Source organism: Nematolebias whitei, chromosome 21 (genome assembly GCF_014905685.2).
Source record: "Nematolebias whitei isolate Nwh7 chromosome 21, NemWhi1, whole genome shotgun sequence".
Classification (NCBI taxonomy): Eukaryota; Metazoa; Chordata; class Actinopteri; order Cyprinodontiformes; family Rivulidae; genus Nematolebias; species Nematolebias whitei.
The window spans coordinates 9,439,212-9,461,583 of record NC_056518.1 but is presented as its reverse complement, the minus strand read 5'-3'; the positions used below and the strand labels follow the sequence as shown (position 1 = coordinate 9,461,583).

General features: G+C 39.3%; 1 protein-coding gene across 1 annotated transcript in view; it reads right to left on the bottom strand.

Annotated features, from left to right (window-relative positions):
- dph6 (diphthamine biosynthesis 6) overlaps positions 1-22,372 on the bottom strand; it is an 87,661-nt gene that overhangs the window by 53,081 nt on the left and 12,208 nt on the right. Inside the window, exons 4-9 of the mRNA XM_037695301.1 lie at positions 17,474-17,547; positions 15,209-15,327; positions 2,711-2,772; positions 2,491-2,585; positions 2,316-2,409; positions 449-599 (exon numbers count right to left, since the gene is read on the bottom strand). Coding sequence (XP_037551229.1) covers positions 449-599; positions 2,316-2,409; positions 2,491-2,585; positions 2,711-2,772; positions 15,209-15,327; positions 17,474-17,547 — 595 coding nt within the window. The remainder of the gene's footprint in view (positions 1-448; positions 600-2,315; positions 2,410-2,490; positions 2,586-2,710; positions 2,773-15,208; positions 15,328-17,473; positions 17,548-22,372) is intronic.

Genomic DNA, 22,372 nt, shown 5'->3' with positions numbered 1-22,372 from the left:
ATTTTTTTATGTATTGTGTATTATATATTGTGCATCATGTATTATGTGTCACACAAGTTTTGTTTATCAAGTGTCATTGAATCTGTCAAGTATTCTGGATGATGCTTCATTAATTATGTTCCATGCTTGGTAAAAACTTTCAAAGCATTAAAAAATCAGAATGTGTTTCTTCTGTTTTATAGCCAAGACATATCTAGTTTAAAATCTAAGGCATGCATATGTGATTTATGACAGAAATGAAATTAATCCAGAGGCTGTCACAAATGCACTCCTTAAATGACAGCTCTTGTCAGTTATTCACAAACAGCAGCATTATGATGCAGGCCACATACGACACAGATCCAGAGAGCACAGACCACACAAAGATATCATCTGACACACACAGACATAAATACACACTCATGCATGCATGTCTGCATGTGCGAGTCTCACAACAAATGAATCTCACCGTGGCCCCGCTGACAACTAAGGTCACAGCTTGATGTAAATTTGTGCTGGTTGTCTTCGGCTTGATCAGCATATTTCACCTCTTCAGTCATCTTGTCAATGGCACTCTGGCAAGGACAACTACCATGGGGCAGAGCTCTCGCCACCACATCCTGCAAAAAAACACCACAGGGAATTCACGAGGCCAAATGCCCACCAAAGAGCACAAAGCCTTTTGCAAAGACTGACAAAACGTTGTATAATTAGCCAACCTTTTTCAAATACGGTAAGTAAGCTGAATGTGTGTGTGTGTCATTCTTACATGACAAGGACCCAGACACACACAACTTCAAGGTGAATGAATATGAAACAACATGCTAACATATTCGTGGTTGAGGCGAGTAGAACGCGGTGTTTTCTGATACTGTACATTCAATCATGCTGCCTGTCAGTCAAAACTCCTGACTAGATGGGTAAATATTTTGAAATTTTAACACTTTTTCCCACCTATTTACTTGTACGTTCCTACATCTTTGAATAACAAATCATTACCATTCTCTAAGGCATACATATTACCTGCCAAATCTTGCTGGGGTGTCAAGCGTGTGAATACATATTTCATATTTACTCGATGCTTCTCTCACACTGTCCGACACTCATTCACCCCCCTCGTCTCCTGTCAGCCGCATTAGGCCATATGATAATCAAATTAATTATACTCCAGCCTCTCTCTCCTGGCCAGCATGAAAAATAGCTTGACTAGCATTAACGGAGGGCAAATGATGGTGGTCCATCCCCACCCCCTGAGCTTGGTGCCGTTTCCTCTAGTGCTGGTGTCACCGCGGATCTGTCACCCTGACGAGAAGAGCTTCGGAAGGCTAAACCAGGGCAGGTTCTCCCCTGGTTGCCCCCCCCCCCCCCCCCCCCCCCTTCCTCTCACCCATTCTTGCAAGGTCTGGTTTTTCCTTCTCTTCTCTCAGCAACCTAGGGGGGTTGCAAGAGCATGCAATGTCTGTGTGATGGGGGTGGTAGAAAAATATTTAAAGCTCAAGGGGCTCAGGCTGCAGGGTCACAGTTGTTGTGGGATGGGGGTATTTTTTCTGTCCATAACATTCCCATCCCCCATCTAACATGCAGATGTACAGTACATCTGTGCATAAGCACAAAAGCACATGTCCATAATGCTGCATGATTTTCAGTAAGGCACGCAAAGAAAGTAAACTTCAGCTTAAATGTTTGTTGATTCCTTGGTGAAACCTTTACCACAATTATAGAAAACAATTCAAAAATGTAGTTGAATTAAACAATCTGAAACAGAGTAATTATCAAAATAGGTTCTCTCTCTTTCTTTCAATAATTTAGGGATTCTTATCTTTCGTTGCAGGTCAAAGTGAAATGTCTGCCATTCTTATAACTTGTGAGGTCTTATTCAGCCTCCAGTTTGCCAAAAGCCAAATCCTGCTCCTTCCCTGCAACCCTTGCTTGTGTCCTATTAGCCATCTACCTGAATGCAAAGTGCCCTAATGTGAGCAGACATGTTTATTAAGCTAGGCCTAGTTTCAGGCTGCAGCAAATATTGCAGACGTCAAACTAGGCCACGTGGGGCTAGAGGAGCAAGAGGGAGGGATTAAATTAAAGACTAAGGGCAAGACTGTGTTTGAGTGAGCTGGGAAGGCCTTCAGGAGCTGAACCACTCTGCAGAGAGGAGTTTCTCCTCCCATCGACAAAGTTATCAGACACCTAGAGGTTATGTTTATGTATTTCGTGTTGCCTTGAGAGCAGTTTTAAAGTAATCATCCTGAAAGTGGGTCAAACTTTTGTTTGCAAAATTATTGAACAGCACTGATCTTATTTGTGAAGCGAGGTATATAACTGGAAGACTGACTCACGTCGTGTTTGCTCTCCGTGTGCATTTTGGTGAAGCGCAGGTAGCCAACTGGAGCAAAAGCATCTGCTGAGTGGATCACTGTCTCAGCTGCATCTCTGCCCAAATGGGATTTTTTTTTTTTATATATTTTTGAACAACGTTGGGGAAAAAAGTGCAACAATAAAAAGATTACTCACATGACTATCTTCTTTTTGAACAGAGGACAATCAAGTGTGAAGGTTTCATATTCACCTCCTTCACCACATATATGAACTCCAAACTTGTTGAAGAGCTGCTCAGGGAAAATAAAACAATTGAATTTCATAAAGTTGTGCACAAAAATTTATGTCACGTTAACCTTAAACGTATAAAAGTACTAAAGTCAACATTTAAATAGGGTATCTACGAGTGTATGACCTGTTTCAGAAGGGGTTCCATATCAGCAAGGGATTTCCCTAAGTGCTTTTCGGGATCCAGGCCTGGCGTTCGCATGGAGAACACACAAGAATATACACAAAACAACAAAAAAGGGAAAAACACACAAACAAATGCCATTGCACAGAAACAAACGTGTGGAGAAAGAGAGAGAGGGGGAGAAAAAGAGGTCTGATCAGAAACAGAACAGTGATTGAAGATGACAGGCAGGGAGGTTTACGGGCAGTCGCACAAACACTCATAAACCTGCACCCTGGTTCTATTTGTTTGACTTTGCAAGTAGTGTACACAGATCTCTCTGGGTAAGGGCAACAATATTCAATTGCTGGCCACAGACTCCCCTAGCACACCCATGCCTGCCAACCCCCCCACACACATCTAGTTCTCTTAGAGAACATAAACTCTGGAAAGAGATCTTGTTTATTTGTCTTATCCCCCCCCCCCACCCCCACCCCGAAACAGTGCATGGAAGTGACTCACAGGCATGGGAGAGAAAAGGAGAAGGATGGTGGGGAGTTTTGTATGCATACCCAGTGGTGCCACAATCTGAAAATACCGGATCACTGGCCCCCAGTCCTCAGACAATGAAACAAAAATAAGTCTACCAAAGAAGTCACCATCTAGAATAAGAGGCACTCTCCTTTTAAGGAAATCTAAATCAAAAATCTCTTGGCTCAAAGAAAGATTAGCACATTGATCAGTCTAATTTAGGGATTATGTACATAGTATTAGGAGGAATGAAAGAGCAGATGAAACAGCTTGTTGAGTATTGGATGTTTTTTTTTTTTTTTTCTTGTTCGCAAAAGTAAGTCCTGATTTTGTCTTCTAGATGCTTGTGTTTGAGGCTGTGAACATCATTGTGAACACCATCTCACCCTGTCACTCCTTCAGGGAGAAAGTGCAGCCTAATGATTTCCTACTGCCCATGCATTTCTGCTACCATAGAATAAAATAAAAAGCCCAGAGTACCAAGTGATCTCTATGGAGAATAGAATAATAAAAAGCATAACAAGACAGGAATCTAAAATGCAAAATTTGAGGAAATTCCAAATGCTGTACTGTAGTTATTTGCACTTGCCACCACAAAAAGCTGGTTGTTTTCCAACATTATAAGGACAAAGGTGTTGAAGCTAAGCTAGTGCATCTTGAAGCTTATTCGTAAGTTAGCCTTATTCCTTAACATGTTTCAAGTTACAACTCTGTAGCTGCTGAAGTGGACTGATGTCTTCATTAACAAGTAGCTGATGACCTATACTGAGTGATGTGCAGTTGTGACAGTGATGCCATCGCAATAAAAAAAATTGTTGCTGAATAGGCCTAATAATTTCCATGAAAATCTAGCATAGCTCTTCCACTTGTGGAGATCACATGGTTTTGTCCGTTGGCACGATCGTGTATTTAATTAGATGAATAAAGTTAATCCTAATGTGAGAATCTCTCTTCTCTCATGGGCTGACAACCTCAAAGGTTAATGTGTCATCTTCAGGCCCCCATGGGGAGCAATGGATGGGAGATGAGAGAAAATGGAAAGGAGATGTGAAGGAGGGATGTCGCATCCCATCCCGCGTTCATTTTAATCCCAGCTGTGTCTCTCCTCCAGGTCCCCGTGGTCCAGCACTACGAGAGGGAGGGAGGGACACAGGGCCACAGTCGTAAGGCAGGAGGGAAAGAAGGAGGGTGGAGAGGGTGCGGAAAGACGAAATGAGCCAACCCTTATTCTCTTCCCAGGGGATCTGTAGTCTTAATTAGTGTGAGAATATCTAATCTCAACATCCTCTCATCTTAACCCTGCCACAAAGGTAATAAGGAGGGTAAAAAAAAGTATTATAATTCAATCTAATTAAAATATCCTTTTTAATTAGTCATGCCTTTTAACATTTTTTTTTAAATGGCCCCAAGTTGCTGTGGATGTGCAATGTTTTTTAATATGTTCATTAACTTCTCAGCTCTTAAATTATATATGACACATGATTTGATATTTTCAATGTGGAAAGAGAATGAGTGAAACCCAGAAAGACAAAAGCGAGTGACAAAATGATGCAAAGATGGCATTAATGTGGAACTATTTCTCCAAAGACCACTTAGCACTTGTACGAGTGTTTTTTTAATTGATGTTCGATTCTGAATTAAGGTTAGAGGAACCATTTGTACCTGAAGATAGCGTGCACTTGTACAATATATGCTTCGCAAAGTCTTTAAGTAGCTACAGTTGTGAGCCTTTAGCAATCTAACACCACTCATTTACATGATCTTCACATCTTTGTCTCCTCTAAACCTGTTTTACAACTTGACCTAAACCCAATTACTAACCTCATTATGCCACATTAAACTCAAATAAGCCTACTAGAAGCTGCCATTAGTCTGCCACCGGAGACTGTAGGACCACACTTTGGAGAGACACAAGTTTCCCTAAGAGAGACTGAGAGGAATGATTCTATTTTAAAGGGGCTTTTGTCCTTATATTATCCTATAAAACACCAATTAAATTCAGTGAACTTTAAAACCAGAGATTCCTGTAATGAGAAAATGCATTTTTAGGAGACTGTCGGCATTTAGGAGGTTGATATTAAGGAGGAAGATAAACTAAATCAATCGAGATCATTTTGGTACCAAAGAGAAAACGGTAAAAAGAGATTGTGAATAACATTTATCCTTTCAATGCAATGCAACATTTGGTTGGGATATTTAGATACTGGCATTAAAATTGTTACTTCGGTATCAATAAGCCACCTAAGAATTACTTCAGGCTAAACGCACGCCATCTTGGCATCTCAAATATGCACATGTGCCCCCGCTCACCACAAACACAGCAAGGGCTCTAAGACCATAACAAAGAATGTCAAGATTTTATTGGACTTTCAAACCTTTGGGTCTTGGTAATGCTCCATGTCCTGTACAGCTCAAATATCCAGTACCGTTGTTCATGTTCCATAAATTGCATGATAACGGTTCAATATTTATGTCTCAAAAAGCCAGAGGTGTTTAAGCAACAAAACAAGGGGAGCAACCAAATGAAACACCTGGTTCTATTTTCACAACCTGTTATGTAATTAGACAACAAAAGGAGTACATTATACGCATAAAACAATGTTAACTCTGAAATAATGTTTTCTGCAGAAGTTGCTTCTCAGAACAAAGTTATCAAAAACAAAAACAAAAAACTTTTCTTTGCGCAACAAAACTCCACTCAAAATAAAAGGCTTCTCACACTTCTACTAGTACTCAAAGACAATTATCTCCAGACTATTATCTTGCTTCATTTCTTTTTAGCAACCATGATTGGTCTTTTACCGCTTGAAGAGGTTGTTTTTGTACACCGACAGCATTGGGTTATCTATTTAATTGAAACTGCTTGTGATTTTGCTTACAGAGCCTAATGCCAAATTAAAAGCGGGGAGATTCTAGATAGCATCAAAACTGAGCTGAGCACAGTATTACGGATATCTGCGGGCTGTCTTAAGATCTGGTGTGAAAGCTGACAGCTCTGCTTTAATCCCTGCCTTTAGAGAGAAAAGGCGGAGAAAATTGGATTCATGATGTGTACCATTTTAGACTTTAAATGAATGAAATAAGCATCTACTCCCTCATAGGTGAGCTGTGACGGCCTTTAAACAATGCTCTAAAAGACCCCTGCTAAAACAATGACTGCTCACTATCACCTAATCTTTGCAAGACAGACAGAGGAATACAGAAGGGAAATAAGAATGGGGAGGAAAGTGGTATGGTATAAAGGATGACACCATTAAGGCTACATGTGAAATTTGTCAAGCTCTTATCTGAAACTCAGTTTCTGTGAGCATAATGGGCAGCATGAATTGCAGTCACATCAAAATGTAATCTTACTTTTGAAAAATAAAATCACTGAAAAAAATGGGGCGATAACATTCTTGTAAAAAGTGACCAGAGTTAAACTTATAATAAATGAAGTTGGCTTTTCTTTAAGGAATGCATATCAACTAGAGCCTGACTGATATATTGGTAGGTTTGATATTTTAGGCCAATATAGGCATTTGGGGACCTATAGATATTGGTGATAATTGTCCCATTATGCGTCAATATAAACACTTATAAGTTTTACCCCTAAAATGCGGGAACCAGATGTAATTTTACAGCAGAAGGCGAATGCGGACAACTTTCAGGTCATGGTCGTTCACCTTAAGTTTCACTTCCAGCACAGATGAAGCAGCAAGCAATATTGTATACTGTATTTTTGCTGAACAACGCATGGTAAATTAATTTTAATTGATCTGTAAAAGAAAAATCTAAAATAATACAGTACATTTTCTTCAATCCTCCAATGCACTTGTCATTAGCTACGTGCATCTCAAGTTAGCAAGCTAGTTTAGATAACCTAGCATAGGCTATTGCCTTGTAAATCTTTATTCAGAACAATAAATCTAATGTAGCGGTAAAATATATCAGTGTTAGTAACGTTATCTTTGTCGTCCTCAATGAAATGTTAGTCTGAAACCTTAACTTCTCTGCAAAGAAAAATAAACTCTGCAGCATTCAATGCTATTAGGGCTTCCCCATACATGACTGACAGATCAAACAATGAACAAGGAAGGGTGTTTCTTTGTTTAATTTATATTTATGTAACACACTTGATAACTTTATAGTGAATAAATAATGGAGGATAGAAAATGTGAACGCATGTTAGGAAGACTGTTTTTATGACCAGTGACTACTTGTAAACCTAGAGTGGGACTACGTATAGCGTGAATCTGATTTGCTTAGCTTCATGGTTGCCAACAGATGCGCTAAATAAACAAGCCCCACTCCACTAACTTTATTTAGATTCTTGGGGATGGACAATACTCAAAAATTTTCAGCCATTATACAGTATGGGTTATCAGCATTATCCTTCTCCTCCCAATATTGGTACTGGCGATAGCCAAAATATCCATATTGGTCGACTCTAATATTAACCCCCACTTTGAATGCAAAGGTTTTTGAATACATTTGTAAAATCTGTGCTTGAAGTATATCATGACAATACCTCTCGAAAAAAATTTAATGAGTTATATCAAATTTTGTGTTAACAAGAGTTGATTAAATGGCAATTTTGAATTGGGCAACTCTAAAAGTCAATCAGTTGTAGATGTGCCCCCATTGATTACTTTGATAGAGTTTCATTAAAATCCATCTAGTGGTTTACAAGATATTTTGCTAATTAGCAGAAAACCAAATGTGTCTTTCTTGTTGGCTTTTTTCCATTTTGGAACATTGAATCTTGGGTCTAATGTGTGTGTTAAAGGTTTTACACAGAAAATCAAAAGGGGCTCATAGTTGTTTAACTAAAACTGCATCATTCCTTCATTTCAAATGAAAAACTGTCAAAAATAAAAAGTTACATGGAAATAATCATTGTTCATTGACATTAAAGAAGTAACAAATGGAAATGTTATTATGTGCTTGTCAAACTAATGGAATATTCAGTGAATCAATACCTGTCATTTTTAGCTCTTCTTCTTTCGGCTTTACCCTCTTAAAGGGGTCGCCACAGTGAGTCATCCTCCTCCATCTCACTCTGTCCTCTGCATCCTCTGTCCTCACTCCATCTACCTCCATGTCCTCTCTAACTGCATCCATAGATCTCTTCTTTGACCTTCCTCTTTGTCTTTTTCCTGGCAGCTGCATTTATAACATCCTTCTACCAATATACCCACTGTTCCTCCTCTGGGCATGCCCAATCCATCTCAGTCTGGCCTCTCTAACTTTATCTCTCAGTTGTTCAACCTGTGGTGTACCTCTGATGATCTCATTCCTAATCTTATCCATCCTTGTCACTCCTAAGGAGAACCTCAACATTGTCATTTCTGCCACTTCCAGTTCTTTCTCCTGTCTTTTTGTCAGTGCTACTGTCTACAGACCATACAACATAGCTGGTCTCACCACTGTCTTGTAAACTTTTCCTTTGACCTTTGCTGACACCCTTTTGTCAAAAATCACTCCTGAAATTTTTCTTCATCCACTCCAGCCTGCCTGGACTCTCTTTTTCACCTCTTTACCACATTCCCCAATTCCAAGTCCTTGAAGTCCTGCACCTTTGTGACTGTTCCTTGTAGCCTCACTGTTCCACCTCCTCCCTCTCAATCACACATATTCTGTCTTACTATGGCTGACTTTCATTCCTCTTCTTTCAAGTGCATACCTCCACCTCTCCAAGTTCTCTTCCACCTGTTCCCTGTTCTCACCACAGATCACAATGTCATCTGCAAACATTATAGTCCACCGGGATTCCTGCCTGACCTCGTCTGTTAGTCAGTCCATCACCAGAGCAAACAAGAAGGGGTTCAGAGTCTATCCTTCATGCAATCCCACCTCCACCTTGAAATTATCTATCACTACAGCACATCTCACCACTGTCTTGCTGTCCTCCTACATGTCCTGTACCAGTCTAACATATTTCTCTGCCACTCCAGATTTCCTCATGCAACACCACACCTCCTCCCTTGGCACAGTTATATGCCTTTTCTAAATCCACAAAGACACTATGTAGTTCTTTCTGACCCTCTCTGTACTTCTCCATCAGCACCCTCAAAGCAAAGATGGCATCTGTGGTGCTCTTTCTTGGCATAAAACCATGCTGTGGCTCACAGTCAACTCTCATCTAAATCTAGCTTCCACATCCAATAATGCTCAGTCAGGTCATCTGGAGAGTTTCTTTTTTCTAGAGACATTTCGCCCTATATCCGGAAGGCTTCATTAGTCTGAGGAGTTCCAAGTAAACTGTTTCCCCACCAATCAGTAAACTCCTTAAGTGGACCAACCAGTTTGCAGAAATAAAATGAGCATTATTGGATTAGGTACCTGGATGATTGACCATGAACTTTGTTGCCTTGAACCACTTTGGCTGTGGCTGCTTGTCTAGGAGGAGTGGACGGGGGATGGGACAGCCTCCAGAAACCATCTTATCTCCAGCAAATGGATTGGTCCACTTAAGGAGTTTACTGCTTGGTGGGGAAACAGTTTACTTGGAACTCCTCAGACTGATGAAGCCCTCCAGATAGAGGGTGAAACGTCTCTAGAAAAAAGAATTTGCCCAGATGACCTGACTGAGCATTATTGGATTTGGTACCTGGATGATTGAGCATGAACTTTGTTGTCTACCTTCCACATTTTTCTCCCAGATCTTCATTGTGTGATTCATCAACTTAATTCCCTTGTAGTTGCTACAACCCTGTACATCACCCTTATTCTTAAAAATGGGCACCAGCACACTTCTTTTCCATTCCTCAGGTATTTTCTCACTCTCAAATATGTCATTGAATATTTGAGTCAAAAACTTCACTGCCATCTCTCCAAGACATTTACAAACCTCCACTGGTGTCATCAGGTCCTACTGCCTTCCCCTTCTTCATTCTTTTCAAAGCTTTCTGGACTTCAAACTGACTAATCTTTCCCACTTCCTGGTCCACAGTTTCTATGACCTCTACTTTTCTTTCTTTTTCATTCTCTTCATTCATTAGCTCCTCACCTCAAAGTACTCCTTCCATCTTCCTGTCACATTCTCCTCACTTGTTAGAACATTACCATTCCTATCTTTACTAAGCCTAATTTGCTGCACATCCTTTCCAGCCTGATCCCTCTGTCTCAGTACAAGTCCTTCTTGCTGTCTTTAGTGTCCAGCCTTTCATAAAACTTATCATATGCCTTCTGCTTTGCCTTTGCCACCTCCCTCTTTGCTCTACGTCCCATCTCCTTATATTCCTGTCTTCTCTCTTCAGTCCTCTCACTGTCATATTTCTTCATGGCTAACCTCTTTCTTTGAACAGCTTCCTGCACTTCACTATTCCACCACCAGGTATCCTTATCGTCCATTCTATGTCCAGATGACACACCAAGTACCTTCTTACTGGTCTCTCTAATTACTGTTGCTGTAGTAGCCCAGTCATTTGGAAGCTCTTTCTTACCACCCAAACCCTTTAACAGCTCCTCTCTGAATTTCTCACAATATTCTTCCTTCTTCAGCTTCCACCAATTGGTCTTCTCGATTTTACTCTTTTTCGCTTCTTCACAACAACAGTCATTCTACACACAACCATCCGTTGTTGTCATTTTGATTTTTTTAGCTATAGTATAATCAAGGATTCAAGGAGTTGCTTTATTTATCATAAGCATCACATGTGATACATGTGGTGGAACAAAATTGTGTACACAGGGTCCCAGTTACATCCAACAAAAGTAAAAAAAATTAAATGAAAAACAGTAATAAGATCTAAGATATTAACTAAAAAAGTTAAGCTAAAAATAGACTAAGCACTAGTAGTATGAAAACAATAAAAACAATATGTCGAACAGCAGCACAAACATGAGTCTGTGTAAGTGGATATTATTGTTTCTAACTAACCTTGTATTCATTTTTTAGTTATTAAATCAAAAGTAGGATCTAAATGTTGCTTTTACCTAATTTTTTTAAAAAAATCAGCTGTTTTAAATTATTTGTTTATCTTTTGAAACTTTCTAAACTTACTGAAAGCACTTTGGCTTACTGTGAGCACTACGCCAAACATGGTGTCAGAATTCATGTTAGTTATAAACAAAATATTTACTGCAGTGTTTTTAAATACCTCAATTGTGTATATGTAACAATAATGCAGTGCAAAAAGAACTGAAAAAAGTACAGTGCAAATTTAACTTAAAAAAAAGACAAAAAGCTAAAATTGTTTAGGCTGTTGAACAGTGTATGTACTAATATTATCTTGTGTTTTACTTTATTTTTTTTTTAATTAAACTATTTAATTTTGAAAAATACAAATATAAAAAAAAACCTCGCAGTATGACATCTTCAGTTTTTATAAAACAAAATATGATCTATGAATATCCTAGTTGTTCATAGTAAAATCATTTGAATATATTTTTAAATGTCTTTCATCATTAGTTGTCTTTTAAGGAAGAGTAAATGTCTTTTTTGGTTGCTCAAAGACTATATTCATGTGAAGGGTGAAAGTTCATTGAGACAGACCTTTATTTTCACACATGCCAATTATCCTTGGAGCTCAGGACCAATTAACTGCTGAACCTGTGAACCCTGATACATACCTGCACTAATCAATCAATTATCTAATTACATGAATATTTATTATTAGCTATGGAAATGCCAATTAGTGAGGTTAGCAAAAGAAACATTGCATTTTAAAGGCACTTCAACAACAACACAATACATTCTTCTTTAATTAGAAGCATCTTCTGACATGCATTTGCATAAACTGGTTGAACCTATTTCCCTCCATTAAATTTGGCATACTTGGAAAAAAAAGTTGTTGGTTTTTTTTACTCTGCCATCTGCAAACTTATGAAGAATTTACTTTGAGAATCATTTGGAAAGCTGTCTTTTTAGTGAAGGGATGAAGCATGAAAAGAAGAAAAAGAACCAATGAAAACATTAGTCTTTCAAAGGGAGTAAAAGAAGAACAATCTAAAAAATAAAAAATAATAACAGCAGCAAAAGACACATTACAGACTGAAGCAGGCTTAACCTTTGCTCTGTGAAAGTATTTTTTTCTTCTTCTGTAAAACTCAAATCTTTCAAACTCTTTCTCCTGCTCTGTCACACAAACCAAAGCCCACCAGGTACGCCTTTCTGTCACCCAATCTCCCCTAAACAGCACACCTCGCTGCTCAGACCTGCTCCCGCCAAAGCTGCAATTATAAGTGCCGCCTAAAACGCTTCAGGCGCTCGTCCCCCATCCAGTTCTCTTCTTTCTAATTACTACTGCCCAGGGACAGGTGAGAAGTCAGTGCTGATACGATCTGCTCTTTTTACTTGCAGCCAAAACACACATGTACACGTACTCACGCAGACATCTACAGTGCAGAGGCCGAGATACACGTTTAAAGGCACCCGAGGTGATCATCCATTCTAATTATAATCTTTCAAAAAATGAAGGGAATTTGCTTTTGGACAAAGGTGTGTTTAGATTTGAAAGCTTGGTAGAGGAACAGGGTTAGGGGGTGACTGAAGTCTTCAGTTGGGTGTTCGGTTACAAAAACAATAACTCAGATGGATATAATGACAATATGACGGATCAATCATTGTTAAATGAAGTCTTAGCTCTATTGTGGCTGTACGTGTGATAAAGAAAGACTTGGAAGACAGTAATTTTGGTAATTAATGCAAATAATCCAACAGTAAAAAATATCTTGAAAACATGAATTCTAACATCACTCCACTTCTGACGGGCATCTTATTAGGTGTACTATTTCTTATCAAAATGAGCTTTATCAAAACCATAAAAATAAAAAAAATGGCTGCAGCGACTTGGGTACCAAAGATAAATGGCCTAGCAAGTGCATTCCATAAGGGGTTATTTGAGCAGTGTTGAAAGATATGCTAAATATCTCAAACACGTTACTCAGCTCTGCAGGTCATCAGTCAGCCATGGCCCCTTTTCAACTGATTGCCTCCAAAGGTGACAACAAGCACTTAACAGCACACAAACAGTGTGTTTAAAATGATTCATCTCTGTGAGTAGTTAGGAATTAAAAAGGAGCATTTGTAGTCATAATGATCATTTATCAATGGCACAGTCAAAAAGGATCCAAACTGCACTATTAAAATAGATACAGTGATCATAACATGCACCTGAGAGAGAGAGAGAAAACTTGAATTTATATCTTCCATGTTCCACAGTAATCTGATCTTCTAGCCTTTAAGCAAAAAGAGTGTACGTGACACAGTGTTCACCTATCTTATGCTCCTTTTGCACCGCTCCTACTCTGCCCTACTCCGCTCTGCCCTGCTCAGATCGGCTCTTTACACGCTGCATTTCCACCGCACTTCAGGATGGGTTCTGGAGACGTGTCCAGAATCCAGAATCCTGCTAATGAACTTTTAATGAACATTAGTTCAACATTAAGAGAGAGTTCTGCAATGCGTTAAACTCAAAGCAGTCTGCTCCTCAGATGAATAATGTTAAATTATTATTTTTAAATATGAATGTTTTTGTTAATTTATTTTAAATATGAATATTTCTGTTCAGTGCCCTGAGACGACTTCTGTTGTGACTTGGCGCTTTATAAACCAAATTAAATCTGATGAACCAGATCCTACAAAAACATCTACATGTATATTTAAAATTCTATATTTTTCTTCATCATTTGATGTGTTTGCACTCGTGTATACTTTTATTGTTCAATTGAGATATGTAGTTTTGTTTCTTGTATACAGATTATTTTATTTTAATGATTTAAAGTGTAATTTTTTTTTTTTTAATTTGTACATCTGTGGGTTAAAATAAAGTTAATCTAAAGGCTGTAGCTCTTCTTTAAACATATTTGAGGGAAATATTCCTGCGAGAGCCAATAATTTTGTCTTTTTATCATTTTTCAGCTGAGTTAACTTTAATGAACAGATTTAATAAAGTCAAAGTGAAAACAGGATTTCATGATAAAGCCGGCACTGTTTATTTATTTTTAATCTTCACTGATATTAAAACATTTTTTTATATATAAAATGTTTTTAAAAAAACGTTTCCACCCTCTGTCCCAGTCCTCCCGCCTGCCAGGGCTCAGAATCTGGCCTTTGTGAGAACACGAGGCCGAGGTCCGGGCCCCAGCCTCGCGGGCTTCAACAGGTCGGCAGCTCGTATGATCCTCCGCGGTAATTTTGTCGTCGGTCACCAAACACAAAAAAACACCTGCACTTCAGCATTAAACACGGTGTTCTCATTATTGTTTTTAAAATACTAAAAATAGATCCAGCCGCAACTCCGAGTTCCGAATAATTGCAAATGGAGGATCGGTGAAAAGTTTCTGAGATCCAGTGACTCCTCCCCCCTGACCACTCAGTGACCGACAGTGTTCTGACGTCACGTTTATGTCCTGACTCAGCTCGAAGGGTCCCACCAGAGAAGCAGGGACAAAAAAAGGGGTCGAATCAGCTAAAAAGTACTGGTGGAAAAGCGCTCAAACCGTAGCGAGCTGAGCAGAGTTGGGGCTGAGTAGGAGTGGTGGAAAAGGGGCATTATCTGCGCTAAAAAAGTTGCAAAGGGTAAACGAGGGGTACCAGATTTTAATTTTCACTTCACAGATCACAGACTCAAAGCTATGCATATGTAGAGAGTTCTTGATATATAAGTCAACTATTGGCAGTTTGCATTAACGTGCAGGGAAATCACCAATTACCTGCCCACCCACTCTTCCAGTATCACAGTAATAACCCCAGTTCCTCCACGGCTCCTCCCTCTGCGCTTCTCATCTTTTCATATTGTTTTCTGCTTCGATACGTTTGCTGCTGGAACAAATCCCAACATCACTGCTAAAGCACAGATTAATGAACAGACTCTGCTTCTCTCACATTTTCTCTTGAGTTACAGAACTTGTTTTCACTGCTGTCATTCACTTATCCACTTTCAGACCAACATGGCGCCTTGAGAGGAAGTCTTAACAAGGGAAATAGAAAACTGTCTAGAACTGTGGTAACATCTAAGTGCTAGTATTCTAGCTAAGACACAAAGAGGGGAGAAACTCACTTACCTACGGCAGCTACTTTAATGAGGATAGCATGCAGGTTAGATGTTATCATCTCAGAGAAGAGCGACTCTTGATCTCGACGCCATAGGAAGGCCAAGGGCTGCAAACCAAGCCGCATACATCTATAGAGCAGGTGAAAAGGATGCAGAACGGTCAGTTCTTAATATTATACAATACTGGAACAAGTTCAAAACATCTTCAACAACTTTACTGAGTATTTTATCCATCTAAAGGCAACACTGATATCTTTAAATGGCATTTTCCATCTGCCATTGGAGCCAATGACTTCATTTAGGAGGACAATCGTAAAATAATCTACAGCTATAGCTTCTTTTTCAAAGGGTCGTGAAAAAATGACTTTTTTATACTACAGGTAACTGGAACCAAGCGGTTGACAAATGTCTACTGTTCACGAAAAGCTTCAGATGTAGTGATGGGATGTAACTAAGTAAAAGTACTTTGTTACTGTACTTAAGTACATTTGTCATGTACGTGTACTTTACTTAAGTAGAGTTAAACATGGGTACTTTTGACTTTTACTCCAATACATTTTACATTAAGTATCTGTACTTTCCACTACACTATATTTCTATAATGCGTTGTGTTACACGTTACATTCACGTTGCAGCTTTTGGATTTGTTTGTTACTTTGAAAGTAGCCGATGGTGAGAGGGGAGTTGGTCCACTGAATCACTGCAAAGTGGGGGGGTAACGTTAGGCCCGCCTTCAAGAAGAGCTGGACCAATGACGTATATTCTAGTATATATGTCATTGAACTGGGAGCACCACAGCACCACTAACACACCCAAAATGAATTCTACTGCGGAGAGTCAGCCAGAAAATATGCACTACCAATGACCTTATTGAAAGATTATTGAAAGATTATTGAAAGACTATTGAAAGATTATTGAAAGACTATTGAAAGATTACTGAAAGACTATTCAGTACAGAAGAACAGATTCTCTCTCTCAAAAGAGCCAGACTGGACTCAAAAACTTTGAAAACCGACTTCTTCTGAACTTGAACAAGAAATTCTTGTTGCAATATTAAAATGTGTCAGTTCATGATGTTAGGAGACGAGAGATGTTTCCAAATGTCTCGACACTCAGGTCCAAGTTTTGAAAATGGTGTCAGGAAGTTAAAATACTGTTCACTATTGACCCATTACAAGGTTGAATAGACTGTATTTTAACTGGAGTTGAAATGATCAGATCAGAGCCTGTTCCTTTGTTAGTTGTGTCTAATGCCTCTTTTGTTCAGGCAGACAACTTTTACTTAAATGTTTTAATGCAGTTAAAATGACAATGGTTTTGCTTTGTGTTAAATAAAAACTTTCAAAGGTATAATCATTTCTCTCATTTTGATTAATGACATTTAACTCTGCATGTCATCCCTGAAATTGTGATGCACAGAATCACAAGTCCAAGTGTGAACTGTGTCACAGAGTAAACACAATAAAAACATGTATTATCTGCAGCATCGTTCATTAAAATGGCTCAACACTATTAATGTATTACTGAAAATATACATAAGATAGGAATACTTATTGATATTGTAGACCATTGCATTAGATAATACATTCAGCAAGTACTTTTACTTTTTATACTTTAAGTATTTTTAAAAGCAAGTACTTACTTTTACTTAAGTAAAAACGTTAATGTGGTACTTCTACTTTTACTAGAGTAAATCTGTGTCTGTTTATTTGTACTTTTACTTAAGCGCATTGTTTGAGTACTTTCTCCACATCTCAGTCAGATGTGAGTTTGTTTCTTTAAAAAAAGTGGATAAAAGTTAAACAGCCACTAAATTTACTAATTAAATGCACAGATTCTAAAAGTTCTGCATTATGTGCATTCTGTGATATGTAAAAAATAAAATGCAAAAGAAACAAAGAAAAGTGTGGAAAAACTTGGAAGAGTAAAAATAGACGAAAAAAAACAAGGACACTGCAAATGTTTTATTTTTTAATTTTACAAAATCAGAACAATGCTGCAAATATCAGTTTCATCTCCATTCCATTTTGTGCCATAAAAAAACAACCACACCGTGAAATAAAAAACAGTCTAAATAAAGCGGCACAAAAAGTGTGTGCATGTGTCTAAACAAACTTAGTCCAAGTTTAGAACAGGCAGTGAGGTGAAGACAACAGAGGATGTACTCTTTTCCTTCAGTGGATCACAGAGTGTGCGTCACTCGAGGCCTATTTGCAGCGGATTCGTGCGCACTTTAGGCACAAAGTGTGCTCTGGATTCTGAGTGTTTGACTTACACATTTTCCACACGGATCCTCTGGTAATCAGACAGAATGGCCCCGACAGACACTGCCTCAACACCCTCCTTTTCCTGCACCAACAAAAAGACAAAGGAAACTGTTTTTGCCTTATTATTACAACATAAACATGCACTGTAGGAACACTGTTATGTGACGATCTCTCAGCATGTCTGGTCTCTCAGCTTGTATGCGTGGTATTATTCGAACAATACCATACAAGAATCCATGCAACCACACACATCAGAAAGGAAAACGGAGAAAACAGGCTCCTGACAGCTCATGCCTTTCATTGTACCTCAATCCCGTGGGGATGTTTACACTCTTGTCCTATCAAGGCCTCTCTGGTCCAGCCCATATCCCCTGGAGGCTTGCACACATACCTCTCAAAGTGAACGTGTGTGTTTAAGCTCCATTTGTGTATTACTAGAGGCACAAGACCTGCCAACGGTGGTTTCTGTATCTTCTCAACAGTCTGGACTAAGTAGGAGATTATCTGGCCACAGCTTCTGTCTCCTGCACACTCAACCAAAAGATAGAGCCACAGTGACAATCCAAAGTATCATTTGAACGTTTAGTCTGTGTTATGCATCTTTAATAATGCTAATTGCTTTTCAAATCGTATTTCATTTTTAAAAACAGTGGGACAACAACACACTTGAGAGTTATTGATAGACTTGAGATGGTTTCCATCTTCTTACGTCAAAACACGTCTGATCTGAGGTGACACATAAAAAAATCAAACAGGAGCTTCATTTTGAAGCGACTACCGGTACATACTTGCTCTTTAATGCCATCGTCCCCACCTCCACCCCCCCCCCCCCCCCCCACACACCTGCAGATTCATTAGAACATTACATGGACTGTAATTAGAATGAAAGGCAAGGGTAGGAGCAGTGGAGGGATGCCCGAGTCTCCAGCAAATTACCTTGTAGCCATTATCAATTTCCCTGGCTACTGGTCCTTAAGATAACCCCCTGCCCCTCCCTCTCCCTGTGGTCCCTTCCTGCAATTTTTCTCTGCCTGATAAACATGCTGATTAAAGCGAACACGGTGTAAACCTTTGATACTTTCCTAAATGAAATCCATGCCCTGCCTCAGGCCTGATGCTGAGCTGAGACGCAACGCGCCTCGTGCACACAAACACACATAGGCGTTACAGCTAATCAGATAAAGGATGTGCTCTGTGTGCGTGCATGTGTGTGGCAGTATACGTGTGAGCTGCCTTTACTGTGCAGCAGATGAGCAGTATAAATCTAAACACGTCCAAATAAGCCCAGTCAGAAATTAACTCTTTGACCCAAGTTAACTACGAAGGTGTCTTAAGGTGGGATTTTCCTCAAGTTTTAATATCTCTCCAGCGAGTCTGAGACTGAAACATACATTAGAGCCAATTCCATTGCTCAGTGACAGTAATTAAGTCAGACTGATAACATTTCAGTCTAGCACAGAGCGAAAGGGGGCTGCAGGCAGTGTCATGTAATTTGAGGTAAGCCTCGAGGAAAACACTCTATTCTAATACAATGATAACCTTTTCTCTAAATGCAACTGTCATTCTCTAAAGAGGCAAATTAGTAAGTAAAGGGTGGAATGAGGACAGACAGAGAGAAAGAGGCAAAGATTTATAAATTACAGAGTTGAAGAAGTGTGCAATACCAACACCAATTGAGTCCCTTGGCTTTAAACTTGGCAGGGCCTGACAGAAGTATCAGAGCAACAACAAATAGCAGCTTCTTTGTGTGTTTTACTCTTTCTCTCTCCCTCTATCTGCTTTCTCTCATGAGGCAGACTCTTGTACATACTTGGACCTCTAAAGTTGAACTTGTCTAATTAAATGGATCATCTTTTTTTCTGGCTCTCATTATATCCTATCACATAAGCTTATACCCCCACAGTCTACTCAACACTAATGATAACATTAGATAAATATCTCATCTTCCTTTTGTTGCAATGGAGACTCTTGGTGCAAGAGCGTTTGGCAAATGCTTTGGGAAATTATTATTTAAAGAATATGGTTATATATTTTTTGTCATCATCAGAGCTACCAACAGTAGATGGGCAAAAATGAGAGGGCAACTATTGCTGCTCTGATTATTATTTTACAAATACTGATCCTAAATTCTGGGAGAAGGAATAAATTATTATCAAGAAAAAGTACATCTGAATTGATACATATTTTGACAATTATGCGTGCGTATTCATACTGCCATAAAAAGAGCAGAGTTTGGTTTTATAGAGGCTGAAAAATATGGTTTAAAGTGAGAATTTGACAAAGCATCATGATAGCTCGTAAAGCCTTGTATAAAAATAGGAAATGATAAAAATATTTCCTAGAGCTATCTAGCTAAATAATGTTTTGCTTGAACCAGAGGTAGGATCTGGGTAATATGATGATAAATCAGGGCTGAGGAGCTCAGAAGGCCCACAAACCTTTTTCTGTGTACTGTTGGCACAAGATCTGCAAAAGGAACTTGCTGCCCTGATTCCATGTCACTTTTTCTTTTTATGTTTAATGAGCTTTGTTTATTAAAAGAAGCTTTACCTGGTCAAAGACATGGGGTCCGGCATGAGCTCTTGTCCACAGAGGGACTAATTCTAGCATGATGTTGTGCAAATGGTCCAAAGCCCTAGCAGCTCCATCAGAGGCAGACTAAACAAAGGCACTGCCTGGCTTCCCATGTCCTCTTCAACAGGCAGAGAAGCTATTAATGAGGATCTATGGCCCACAGCAATGGAAGTCCTTAGTCCCCCAAGCTATGTCCATCAGGGTACTTAGCCCCATGCAGTCATTAACTTCTGTTACTAATTGTCAAATTCATTAAACTAATCTTTCCCCCACATCCGGATGTCTCATGTGGAAATGGATGGAGAGGGCTGAGTTATTAAGATGTCAGCTGTGGAGAAGATTAAGGCCAGCAGACATGCTCCACAAAGAAACGATACGGCCATTAAACTCTATATCAAGGTGGTGCGTGTGATATATTTTGTAATTATATATACATTCATCTTTGTAAAGGAGCAAAGGACTGGTTCCAATGTTTGCACAGTCACAGACATGCCTTCAGTCAAGAAATGTATTTGTGCCTCAGATATGTGCAGTAGACAAAAATCATAAAGAAAAGAATTTGACTTAGCTTTGAGCTTTAAAAGGTACTTACCCTTGTTAAATATTCACTCAGGGCAATGTTTAACAGTCAAAGTCATTAACGGCAGCCAAGGCAATTAGAAAGCCATAAAATATTTAAAATTCAATATTCATATTCATATGGAATACATCAGAATCCTCATTAATGTTCTTTCAATGGCTGTCACAATGAGGTCCTAATTATACACCCTAACAATACAAAGCTACAATTTGCAAAATGGTGGGTTTCCATTTTCCAAAATTCTTGCTGCAGTCTGTCTTGAAAAGTAAAAGCCCAGAGCTGCCAGGTTGTACCTATTACAACCAAAAGGCCATAAATGTCCATTACAAAATTCTCCTTTTAGAAGGTTGTTGCATGTACAATGTGTTGTATTATATAAATCTTCCTCTTGTATGGAGTGTGTTGGCTGTGGTGGCAGAGAGGTGGACAAGGTAGGGATATTAATTAGAGTGCTTTGAATGACAGTTTGCTCAAGGGCACCAGGGTACTATCTCATCCATTCCATTGCTGCAATCACAACATCACATTATCACTATGCCCGACCCCAGAGACTTCAATCCTATACCCCTCGTCTTCAACATTCTACTCCATCTCCCACCCCTCCCTTCCTGGATCCATCAAGTAAGTGACTGGATGCGACATGGTTTTAATGTTCTCTGCATTAGCTCGGCTCTGGGCCTGTTGTAATGTAATGGGATTGTTCTCCTTTTGCCAGCATGTTGGGAACATCGAGAGGGGGCTTTTGTAGTAGCTCAAATAGATGCAGTACAGGAACAGGTCCTGCTAAGGTCAAGTAATAGTGTTTAATGTAACATTGACATGGTCCTGGGGCGTGTTGGGGTGCCATGCAGCTTAGACACACCAAATTGGAAGAAAGTTCAGTCTGTACTAAGGACTATCTATTAATTTCTTATTATCAGTTTCTGTTGTAGAGTTCATAAAAAAGTGATAAGAAGAGGAAACAAATGCACAGGACTGGAAGTAAACATGCAGTAAAAACTTGTCATTCTAATATTGTTCTAATGCGCAATAATGTAAAAAGCCATAGACACGATCTCCATGCCAATATCATATTTGGCAATCAGAAAACCACCTTAAATACCATGAGCCAATTTAAATTACAACGGCCAAAATGTCAAAGCACAGAGAATGTTATGAGCATCATTATGAAAGAAGAAAAGAAAGAGTGAGGAAAGTGTGATGTTTTCAACAATTCAATTCAATTCAATTCAAAAATACTTTATTAATCCCAAAGGGAAATTAGTTGTTGTTGTAGCTCATCTTGGTTTCATTAGAGTTGTTCTAGATGCTGATGGCTTTGGGCAATTGGCTGCAGATGCCGATCCATCCACAAAGACCCAGCAGACCTCTCGGTCCTCTTGGACAGCAGGACTGCCTGAATGCCAGGCAGAACTCCTTCCCGAGCGATGGCCATTTCTCCCAGCAGCCTGCCGAGCCCCTCATCGCTGCGGACCTAACTGCAGGTGCCGGGGATGATCTCAGTCTTCCCGCAGTCATAAGCCGCATTTCCTGCCACTTCCAAGATCTTGGCGGTCAGGCACTCGAGCACAGCCTCCATGTAGATGGTAATGCATCCACAGCATCTCCTTTTCAACTCATTTGGGATTTAGGGCTGTAGTTGAAGTATTATTTGAGCTTTTGAGATGTAACATAAATTAAGAAGATTATGGATTTGGTATGGGCAGCACGGTGGCGCAACTGGTAGAGCTGCTGCCTCTCAGCGAGCAGGTCC